Source organism: Limanda limanda, chromosome 15, assembly GCF_963576545.1.
Source record: "Limanda limanda chromosome 15, fLimLim1.1, whole genome shotgun sequence".
Classification (NCBI taxonomy): domain Eukaryota; kingdom Metazoa; phylum Chordata; class Actinopteri; order Pleuronectiformes; family Pleuronectidae; genus Limanda; species Limanda limanda.
Genome location: NC_083650.1, coordinates 26,442,011 through 26,454,393, shown reverse-complemented (window position 1 = coordinate 26,454,393; position 12,383 = coordinate 26,442,011). Strand labels below are relative to the sequence as shown.

General features: G+C 47.2%; 1 protein-coding gene across 1 annotated transcript; it reads right to left on the bottom strand.

The window, feature by feature from the left end:
* Positions 1 to 6,103: 6,103 nt before the first annotated feature.
* shld2 (shieldin complex subunit 2) lies at positions 6,104 to 11,801 on the bottom strand. Its single transcript, XM_061086896.1, has 10 exons — positions 11,260 to 11,801; positions 10,431 to 11,140; positions 10,191 to 10,341; positions 9,989 to 10,081; positions 9,695 to 9,934; positions 9,017 to 9,163; positions 8,699 to 8,902; positions 8,152 to 8,395; positions 7,327 to 7,442; positions 6,104 to 6,541 (listed from the first exon to the last, which is right to left on the bottom strand). Exons 1-10 carry the CDS (start codon positions 11,684 to 11,686, stop codon positions 6,330 to 6,332), a joined length of 2,544 nt encoding a protein of 847 aa, XP_060942879.1. The 5' UTR covers positions 11,687 to 11,801; the 3' UTR covers positions 6,104 to 6,329.
* Positions 11,802 to 12,383: the final 582 nt, after the last annotated feature.

Genomic DNA, 12,383 nt, shown 5'->3' with positions numbered 1-12,383 from the left:
GACGTGCAACCAGCTTCAGCTCTGAGAGCACGGAGATGAGAATAAGAACGGACCAAGAGCCTTGGGGAACTCCACAGGCGGAGTCACCAGTGACAACAACACATGTGATGCAGTCAGTTGACTCCACCCACAAAGCAAATTAACTTAATACAGATTTTACCATCTTCAGTGTGACGAGTGTTTCCCACGATGTTCTGCAGCTCAGTTCATTTTGTCGAAATGTTACGAGTCTGCAGATGTTTAATTCTGTATATTCTCACATCTTTTCACCACAGCTGGAATCATGGGCGCCGTGGGATCCTTCCTGAAGTAGGATCCTTCCTGAAGTAGGATCCTTCCTGAAGTAGGATCCTTCCTGAAGTAGGATCCTTCCTGAAGTAGGATCCTTCCTGAAGTAGGATCCTTCCTGAAGTAGGATCCTTCCTGAAGTAGGATCCTTCCTTCCTGAAGGAAGCGTCTCCACCAGCAGCGTCCGGACCCGAGGATCATTTAAGATTCAAACCATTTTAATCATGTAACTGAAGAGAAACACACGACAAACTCATTATTCTCTCAGAATGTTCTGAAAACCTCAAACTATATTAAACTGGAGGATTATTATTATTATTTGGAAATCTGTTGAACTGGATATAAAATAATGAAGATGTTTGAAACTGGTTTTTCATGTTTTAAAATGAAGAGATGGGATTTTAATTGAATGAAGGAATCACTGTCATAAATTAACTGTATTAAAACACGAGTGTTAACTGTGTGAAACCGGTTCTCAGATAATAATCACATCACTTCTCAAACCTTGATCTCAAAAAATTTAATAAATAATCTGTGTGCATATGAAATACTGGTGAACTGTTGAAATCAGTGTCTATTTTAATTTTGGTGAATAAATAAATAAATGTTTGGGGCTGGACGCTGCTCACTGTTAAAATATACTGGTAAAAATAAAGGTGATAAAATACAAACTGTTTTCTGTTACACTTTATATCTACACTTATTATTATTAACCATCATATGATTTCACATAAATGATCTCACCCTCGTGATAAAAAACAATGTTATTCATTGATAAAAAATCTCTGCTAATATTGGTCTATAAACTTTACTTGAGGATAATATGTTTATCTATAATATAGATCTATAATCCCCTTTATAATCATGTGGGAGGAATGATGTCATCATGACATCACAATGAAGGATGATGTCATTGGGACAACAACCAATTATCAGAATCAGAATCAGAATCAAAATTATTTTATTTGCCAGGTATGTTTGCACATACAGGAAATTGCCTTGGTGTCATTGGTGCACTGAACATAAAACAACAATATAAAAAACAACAATATATAAGAAATAGAATAAAATAAAATAAAATAGAATAAAGTAGAATAAAGTATATACATATAGTATAAGATGACAGACACGATCTACAGCTATTTTAGATTAAAATATAAAGAAGTTACAATGATTTTTGGAAGATGGAGGTGGAATAGGAACGTTCCTTGGTTCCCCCCCCACCAATAAACCGACCAACGACGAAGAAGAAGTCAGCGAAGTCGAGTGTTTATGTTTTAACTGACGGCCGAAAGGGGGAAACAAAAGTTGCCCCTTTATATAATCCAGAAATGTACAATTATTTATTATTATAATAACAATAAAACCAAGTAGCAAGCTGCAGATTTCACATCATAGTTTGACATTTTGTCCAGAACCATCAAGTAGCCATATTTGGAGGAGTGGGATGGTCCTATAGCTGTCAATCACTCTGGGGTTAAATGATGATGGTCTTCACAAGTGACCGACGAGATTGTGTGCTTGTGTGTTTGTGTGATTGTGTGTTTGTGTGATTGTGTGTTTGTGTGTTTGTGTGTTTGTGTTTGTGTGTTTGTTTAGACACAACTGAAGAATGTGTGGAAAAGTACATAATTAAAAATTGGGACATTTAGAGAGATGAGAGAAAAAATAGAACAGACCCTGACACCATCGCTGCAGGAGGCGAGTCACGCCGGCCGCGGTGCTTCCCGCTGTGACTCGCCCTTTTGATTAACATCGGCGTCTCGTGGCGTTCTCACGTGCTGATAAATCAGCCTCTCGTGGCGTCCTCTCTGCATTTTGCAGCTGAATGAAATGTGATGTGATGTCAGAGCTTCTCAGCAGGAGGTCGGGGGTTTGATCCCAGTCGTCCCTGTTCTGCCAAGAGACCTCATAGAGAGAGGGCTGCACAAAGAGCAGGGATGAATGGGTGTGATTGGCCCTCTCTCACACACACACACACACACACACACACACACACACACACACACACACACACACACACACACACTCGAAATACTGTATTCCTGAATTCAGTTTTTTTCTGGCTCTTGAGCTGGAGGCATCAGGACAGGTAGGACCGGTCGGACCAGTCTGAGGAGGACACACCTGACACCTCGCCGGCCAACACCTAGCAAGAAAACACACCCAACTCCAACACACAGACCAACACACGGACCAACAAACGGACCAACACACGGACCAACACACGGACCAACACACGGACCAACAAACGGACCAACAAACGGACCAACACACGGACCAACAAACGGACCAACACACAGACCAACACACGGACCAACACACGGACCAACACACGGACCAACACACGGACCAACACACGGACCAACACACGGACCAACACACGGACCAACACACGGACCAACACACGACCAGCTGATCAGCAGACATGAGTGGCCTCGTAGACATGTTCAAACAGAAACTGGGTGAGTAGAAGAAGAGAGATAGTTCTCTCGGTTCTGCCTGATCCTCTGAATCGGTTCAGATTCAGAGTTTGTTTGGAAAGTTGTGTGTCCACATTACACATGTGTGTGTTTCATGTGTGTTGATGATGAACAGTTTGTGTGAAAGTGACTCGAGGACATGTGAATCTGGAGAACACTGGAGCTCTCGGGGTTTTGACGCTTCAGTGTTTTCTGATTTAAATCAAAGCTTCGACTCATTTCCGGTTCACACCAAGTCACAAACTACACAGTGAGATGCTCTGCTCCCAGTAACACTACTGCACTCAGTACAGTGCAGACATATCTACAGTATTAAAGGAACTAATACAAGTAGTTTTTACCTCATGCATATAAACCTTTGACTATATTTACACTCGTTCTGCCTGTGAGACTAGCCCCACCCCTGTGGTGCCTCCAGCAGAGCGAATCAAACACACGTGTTCTAATCAGAAACAGTGTGAAGTGACGATGTTGTTTGTTGAGCAGAAGACTACGTGGAGGACAAGGTGAAGGACGCCGTGAAAGAAAAACTGGGTTTCGGAGACAAGGACGAAGACGAGGATAAGGACGAAAAAGGAGGAGGCATCTTCTCTCTGTTCGGGGGAGACAAGAAAGAGGACGAGGACAAGGGAGGACTGTTCTCGTTCGGTGGGGATAAGAAAAAGGAAAAGGACGACGACGAAGGAGGATTCTTCTCAAAAATATTCGACAGGGACGACGACGACGACAGAAAGGAGAAGAAATCAGGATTCTCAGGTCTGTTCTCTGAACAGCAGGCAGGGGGCGCTGTCTCGGGAGGCGAGGGAGAAAGTGCAGGAGGAAGCGGACTTAGTGTCGGAGTAAATGATGGAGGTACGTATGAAGGAGTCATTTCTATGAACACATTTAAATTCACACCTTCCAAATCGACAAGAGTCCGATTCTTCCAGCTTCTCAGAATCCTTCAAAGTCTTTTGTTGATGCTAAACTTACAGCAGGTGGCGCTAAAGCAGACTGTAGTGAGTTAGTTAGTTAAAGTAACAAACATCTCTTTCAGTTTCACACACGATATTCATACTTCGTCCTCACTAACACACCTGAAAACACACGTCACATGACCATTCACATACACTGGTCACGTGATGTAAACAGGAAGTAGATGGTCTCTGCAGTTGGTTGCTTAGTAACAGAAACTCCTCTGAAGGAGGAACAGTGATGAAGAGTCAGAGCAGAGAGGACGAGATGGAACTGTAACTGACAGGAAGTGTCACTGACAGGAAGTGTCACTGACAGGAAGTGCTACTGACAGGAAGTGCTACTGACAGGAAGTGTTACTGACAGGAAGTGTTACGAAGTGCTACTGACAGGAAGTGTTACTGACAGGAAGTGTTACTGACAGGAAGTGTTACTGACAGGAAGTGTTACGAAGTGCTACTGACAGGAAGTGTTACTGACAGGAAGTGCTACTGACAGGAAGTGCTACTGACAGGAAGTGCTACTGACAGGAAGTGTTACTGACAGGAAGTGTTACTGACAGGAAGTGCTACTGACAGGAAGTGTTACTGACAGGAAGTGTTACTGACAGGAAGTGCTACTGACAGGAAGTGCTACTGACAGGAAGTGTTACTGACAGGAAGTGTTACGAAGTGCTACTGACAGGAAGTGTTACTGACAGGAAGTGCTACTGACAGGAAGTGTTACTGACAGGAAGTGCTACTGACAGGAAGTGCTACTGACAGGAAGTGTAACTGACAGGAAGTGCTACTGACAGGAAGTGTTACTGACAGGAAGTGTTACTGACAGGAAGTGCTACTGACAGGAAGTGCTACTGACAGGAAGTGTTACTGACCATCGATATATATAAAGACTAGATATCTCGCTCGACGGAGCCGGACGTCACCACATGGCGGCCATCTTGTTGCGGGAGGCTCTCTCACCCATAACATTGTGTTGGTAGTGGTAAATAACCATAACTTGCTCAATTTTCAACCGATTTTGAAACGGTCTGGTTTGTTATAAACGTCAGAGATGTAGATATGACACTGCATACTTATGAATAATTATATTATTTTCTAAAAAAAATTATATTTTTTTAGAAAATAAATTTTATATTTTTTTTTAGTAGTTATGCAGTGTCATAACTACATCTCTGACGTTTATAACAAACCAGATTGTTTCAAAATCATGGTTATGGTTATTTACCACTACCAACACAATGTTATGGGTGAGAGAGCTGCCCCCTTGCAAGATGGCCGCCATGTGGTGACGTCCGGCTCCGTTGGCCGGCAACGCAGACGAGACATCTAGTCTTTATATATGTCTATGGTGTTACTGACAGGAAGTGTCACTGACAGGAAGTGTCACTGACAGGAAGTGTCACTGACAGGAAGTGCTACTGACAGGAAGTGTTACTGACAGGAAGTGTCACTGACAGGAAGTGTTAGCGACGCTTTGGGTTCCCCGCTGGTCGTCGAGTCATGTGACTTATGAGAACCAATCAGGAGAAGAACGTCTGCGTCATCGTTTACTGAAGTTTCAGTTTCTGTTCGGACTGAAACACAAACATGAAGAAACTAAAACAAACCTCTCTGCTGTAAACACAGCAGGCGAAACAGAGACTCACTTCAAACGGATCCATGAGACTCTAATCAGCTGTTTTCAGAGCTCACAGAATTACATGTTTATCACAGTTAAAGTTTAGTTTGCACGTTTGAATAAATTTTTGTTTGCCTTCTCCTTTTGTCTCAGATTTGTTTGATGACCTGATGGAAGTGGCTGCAGAAAAATCTCAAGAATAACAAAACCATGTCCTGACTTCTGAGGAAAAACCTGAATCAGGAGGACGTTCAACTGCCTCAGTTCAGATCCGTCTGTGAACTCGTCTGGAACCTGTCGTGATTCATCGTGAAGGAATCACAGCGAGCGTCTGTTAGCGCCTCCTGGAAGAACACTTCAATCTCTCTAGATGAAAACTGTTCTAATATCGTATTCTGTTCATTTCTCAGTGAGAACGCACATCGTACTTTGGGGAAGAGAAAGTTCTCACTGATGCAGCAGGATTCTTAATAACTGGTTAACATCTGCAGTTTCATTTAGTTTCCTCAGATTCTGATTCTCTTTCATTACAATCGAACATTTTCAGCACAAATGTCTAGTTTAAGTTTAAGTTAAAATTGTATTTTTGCTAAATATTCAGTAACACCTTTTTCCGGGGACCAAAACAAACGGAAGGTCAGAGGTCAATGAAGTAATTTAAAATGTTCATTTGTTGTTTACTGTGGTATAAAATAAATGAGAATTCCATTTTAAGCTGTTTGACTAAATATTTATAAGATATGTGTCCAAATTAAACCTTTGTTTACCATCAATCACAATTTTGATCTTTATTTTCATTTCATAAAAGAAAAACAAACAATTTTTATGACTTTCTTATATTTAAAAGACATTTAAATGAAGTGTTAGTTAGCTGGACATGCTAACATTAGCATATAGATGAAAACACATTCATTACACTCGGTGACATCTGGTTTTTGAAAATGTAAAAAGAGGAAATCGTTCCCGACATGAAGCTGCAGCAGCTCAAGGTTCGTCCGTCCAGCGGCTGCAGGGACGAGTCCGTCCACCGGGGAACTGAAGGTCCAGCAGAGTGAGGTCCTGGCTGAGGGGGACGCTGTTCTCATCGCACAGGAAGTGGCTCCGCACGGTGAGGGTGACGGTTTCCTGTGGGAGGGAGACGAGGGTGAGGATCCGCTCTGCTGCCACCTGGATGTTCTTCACCTGAGAACCTGGAGCTGAGACACACAGGGACCACACATCTGTGAGCCTGGTCTGTGCTGGTTCTGGTTCTGAGATACTTCTCTGCTCAGCACAGACGTGAAGAGGTTACATGAGTGACCACGGAACACAGGAGTGGGACATGAGGTCAAGGAGAGATGTGAAGGAGAGGCCGTAAGGAGTTAGGAAAGGAATTAGGAAAGGACAACCATTGTGAAATCTGACTCCACTTACGCTCTGCATTTAAAAATAAACAACTTTATAATAACAGGAAATACGCACAAATGTTGATATAATAAAGTTTCCTGTCCTGAATAAGATGATTTCAGTTTATACAGAGGAAACATTTAATATCAGTTACTCAAAGAAATAACGATAAATTTAATTGAAAATGAAAATAAAACAATCTGAAAGGATGAAAGAATCTGATAATGATGAGGATTATAGGAGGAGAAACACATGATTGGTTCCATTCTACAGTCAGAGGATTAACATTAATATTAAGTTGTGATGATGATGTGAACTATAAATTATTTTAGTTTGTTGTTGACGTGACACAGAAGGAATCAGACGATCGTGTGTGTGTGGGCGTGTCCAGGTGAAACTTCGAGGTTGTGTTGCTTTAAATGTTGCTGCTGCCACGAATTGTGGGATATTATTTTCCTCTTCTATTCATAAAGGACGGTCCGATGTTTCCTATAGGACATAAGTTAGGAAGCATGGAAGCTCCTTTCCTTGTCTCTTTAGTGAACTTGCTTCAGGTCCTGAGGAATGTTCCTATGTGAACACACCCACTTCTCACCTGAGCTCCTGTGCAGCTGATCGGGTGGAGCACTGAGGATCTTCTCCAGAGGAACAGGAGGAACCTGAACACACGCCCGGCTGGAGCCCCGCCCACTCACAGCCAGCACACCTGGCCTGAAACACACACAAAGGTTTCCTTGGGTTAACTGTAGCCCCGCCCACCAGCAATGATCTAACCCCTTGATTGGACGATCCTTTTACTCTCAAATTAATTGACAGGTTTATTTATGTATATATTTATATAATCGATTCTGAAATCAACAGTAACTACTTAATTTAAGATATTCATGTTATGCATCTAAACACATTTCATCTTCTCCTCTAATCAAAGAATAAAAGATGAAAATGTTATTATTATATTCACACAGCGTCTCTATAAAAGAATCCTAAAAATAAATTAAAGAACAACACAATACTGTCAATATAAGAAACAACTAATATTGTGCAATCTAATTAAAAAGACTCGCATAAATAAACTTAAATGTTCCATTGGACGGCATTACATCAGAGCTCCAATGATTAGCTGATTCATCTGCATTTTGTTTTGATTATCAATAAATCAGATAAGTAATTCTTCCGAGTCTAAAACGTGCAAAATCCAACTCAACACTTTTGGTTCTGAAGTTTTAAACTGAATAAAACCAACGTAATTCATCACATTGATTCAGAGACTCAACATGAAAATGATCATTAGTCAGATTACAACACAGTTTATGTCTTTTTAAACAGGCATGTGTTAGAAAAAAGGGTTTCCAAAGGTATCGATATCAAACTAAATCATCATAATGACATCATAATGACATCATGATGACATCATGTGCACCTGTAGAAGCGGCGCACGGCGGTGTGGGGCAGGCAGGGGTAACACGGGCTGTAGATCCCGTTGGCGTCGGTCCCGAGCTCGGCCGAGCAGCGAGCGCAGCCGGCGTAGGTCACGTCTCCGCTCAGGACCTCCAGGACCCCGGCCAGCGGCGTGCAGCCGTCCAGCACCGGCCCAGGTGCATTCTGGGAGGATGGCGCCTCCTGGAAGTGGAAGGCGGTGACGTGCACTCTGAGCTCCACGTCACCTGGTGGAGACACAAAACCAAACCTGAATTTGATGAAACGTAAATCACTTGTGATGACAGAGAAATCTTCTGAACAAACAGAAAACAAGAAGATTCATAAATATTGTAATTAGAGCGTCATCATCATCATGAAGGAAGTGAAGCGTTCCACCAGCACAAAGTGGCTCCTCACTTCCTGTGTGAAACTTGACAGGAGGTCAACACCAAAGACCACCGATGTTCTGCTTCAATCACATCAGGTCCAGAGCACTTCCACTGAGGGTCAATGGGGGGGGGGGTGTGACATCATCAGTGGAACCTCACCTGTGTGTTTCTGAGACAGCAGCGTCTCCAGGTCCAGCTCCAGGCTGCTTCCTGCCTGGTGGCGTGGAGCTGAGAGGAAGTGCTGCGCCCGCCGGTCCCGGGGGTCCAGGGGCCGGACCGAGCTCCAGGGGGTGGAGTGCAGCTCGGGGAGGTCAGAGGTCAAACCCTCCCTCACCAGGAGGATGTGGAAATCCCACACGACGGCTAAGATAGACACGTGTTTACTGAGCTGTTCCTTTAATGTTAGTGTGTGTGTGTGTCTGTGTGTGTGTGTGCATATGTGTGTGTGTGTGTGCATGTGTGTGTCTGTGTGTGTACCTCTGTCTCTGTTGAAGCGAGGCAGCCAGCCCACAGCAGCTCCCCACAGCAGCAGCGCCCCCTGGTGGCCGTCCGGCTGCTCCACAGACAGAACAGCTTTGGTCTGAGCCGCTGACCTCCAGCAGGACTCGGCCTCACTGCGCCACTCTGACACACACACACACAGACACACACACACACACACACAGACACACACACACACACACACAGACACACAGACACACAGACACACACACACACACACACACACACACACACACACACACACACACACACACAGACACACAGACACACAGACACACAGACACACACACACACACACACACACACACACACACACACACACACAGACACACACACACACACACACACACACACACACACAAACACAGAGACACAAACACACACACACACACACACACAGACACACACAGACACAGACACACACACACACACACACACACACACACACACACACACACACACACACACACACACAGACACACACACACACACAGAGACACACACTCACACACACACACACACACACACATACACACACACACACAGAGACACACACACACACACACACACACAACACAATCAGTAATCTCTGGACAACACACACGTTGGTCTCAGGTAGAGGGAACCCCCCCCACCCCCCCCCCACAGACTCACCTGAGCACATGTGTGTGCGTGTGACCCGCAGCAGGGCGTGGACCAGCGTGTTGACCCTCAGTGACCTCAGGGTGCTGTAGGGGAGGCGGGTCAGGTCCTGAGGGGCGGGGCTAGGCAGAGACAGCAGCAGTGGGCGGCGCTCTCGAAGGTTCGCGCAGAGCGGCGAGCGAGCGAGCATCGACCAGAGGCAGAGCTGGAGGGGGGGGGAGGGTGAGATGATGAGGGCTGAAGGAGGGGCAGCTAACGATGCTGATTGGCTGCAGGTGGGCGGAGTCCTACCTGGCGGCGAGCTGCAGGCGGCGATGTGTCCGAGGTTCAGCAGCTGACTGCAGAAGCTGGACTGCAGCACCGTCTCTCCTCGCCACCGGTCCTCGTTCACCTGCAGGCCTGAGACACGCCCACTGTTACTGAGGACGTGTGCGTCTGTCCACCGGGAGACACAGGGACACGCCCCCTGGAGAGGATCAAAGGACACCGGCGGGCTGAGTGTCTCTACCTGTGATGAGCAGAGCGTCTCCAGGACTCACAGTCAGAGCCCAGAACGCCGCCCGGCGCCACAGCACCACCTTCACCTCCACCCCCGACTGGTCGGTGACCACGACGGACGCCAGCGGGACGAAGGAACCCGCCGCTGGCCCCGCCTTCACCTTCAAAGTCACAGAAACGATCTGACTGATTAAGAACCATTAAGATCTGAGTTGTGTGTGTGTTGTGATGGAGAGTTGTGACCTCTGACCTTGACCTCCTTCAGGTGACAGGGATGAACCACCGCCACCAGGACCGAGTACCGCACCCCCGCTCGCTGACACCGGACCAGAGGCGTGGTGCGCCCCCCCCCCCCGGCGGCGGTGTCTTCAGAGAGTCGAGCTGTCTTGCCTCGGGGGGGCTGGACCGGGGACGCGGCGTCCTGGGAGCAGAGCAGGAAGTCCGCTGCGGCCTGGAGGACCACCCCCCCCTCCTCCACTGTCGGGGAGGAGCAGATTTGACTGAAGAGCTCGGCAGAGGCTCCGGGCGGCGCCGGCTCGGGGCTGAAGAGCTCCGGCGTGCTGGAGGACACGGACGCCGGCCTCTGGGCGTGTGTTGGCGTGGTGTGAGGAGCAGGGCTGCGTGCTGATTGGCTGCTGCGCCGGCCTCTCAGGTGTAGAGCCTGACTCAGCGTCCAGCTGCTGAGGTACTGCGTGGTGCCGCACGCCGGCCGGTCGCTGCGTGGAGCGCCAGGCCCTCGAGGAGCAGGCGGAGCTGCAGGGAAACAGACGTCCAGGTACTGAAGAACTGAGGCCGAGCAGCCGTCGTCCTCTTCACAATCTGATTGGTCCTCTGGGCTCAGAGGGTCGGCGGGGGGGTGGTCCTCGGAGCTCAGCTTCCTCTGGTCCGTGTCATCGTGGCGGCGTGCTCGTCCTCCCGGCGTCGCTCCGGTCCGACCCGCGTCGCCCCGGCTGCTTCCTGCTGCGTGAGTCCAGAAACAGGAAGAAGATCAGCTCGAGACACACAAGTGTTCACACATGTTGTTGATCAGCTACACATCTCCAGGTGCTTCTTCTCCTGATGGTCCCTGAACGCCTCACCTGTCACAGGCCTCAGACGGTCCCTGAACGCCTCACCGGTCACAGGCCTCAGACGGTCCCTGAACGCCTCACCGGTCACAGGCCTCAGACGGTCCCTGAACGCCTCACCGGTCACAGGCCTCAGACGGTCCCTGAACGCCTCACCGGTCACAGGCCTCAGACGGTCCCTGAACGCCTCACCGGTCACAGGCCTCAGACGGTCCCTGAACGCCTCACCGGTCACAGGCCTCAGGCGTCCGTCTGTCCAGGTGAGCTCCAGCTGCCTCCACCCAGCAGGGGGCCGACCCCCAGGCTCCGCCCCAGGCTCCGCCCCAGGCTCCGCCCCAGCCTCACACACACAGGCCGGGTCAGTGGGGGGGGGGGGAGGAGCCCCCAGGAAGACGTGGATCTTTGAGCGCTCACACATGCTGAGAAGATGAAGGTTCATTTATGAAGTTGGTTATCTGAACAGTTTTCACTTCATTGACTTGTGACGTAAAACGTGAAAAACCCTGAATCATATTTCAGATATCAGAACAAAAACACATGAACAAAACGTCCGTTCATCATTTCACAGGAGAGAGCGACGCCCACAGACACGCCCCCTCCCCCTACCCCCCCCCCCATGAAACATCTCGCTGAAGAGAGGCGGAGTTCTGATCGGGTCACATGATTCACTCGCTGGTGTCTTTTCATCTATTAAATATGTCTGCTGATGTTGAATATGAAAGAACAAGGAACAATAACCAGAGTGCAACCGACCAATCAGATCTCACGAGTCGGACCGGCTCAGCAGGTTCAGATCCTCGGGGGGGAACGCACCTGCAAGACTCTGCATGTGTTTTATTAAATATATTATCATCGTCATCTGCAGAATATTTTCTTGATGACTTCATCAACACAAGAAAAGATGCACTCCCTGGTTACCATGGTGATATAATCAAATAACTACTTAAAACCAACTGATCAGAAACATGAACTTTAACAACATGTCCCATCTCCTAACATGGAGGAGGAGTTATGACCTGTACTGCAGCCAGCCACCAGGGGGCAGCCAGCTGACCTGCGGTACCCCGACCTGTCTTTCTGTGTTGTAGATTAATAACTCATAAATAATAACAGATTCCCGTTGGAGTTCTGCAGGT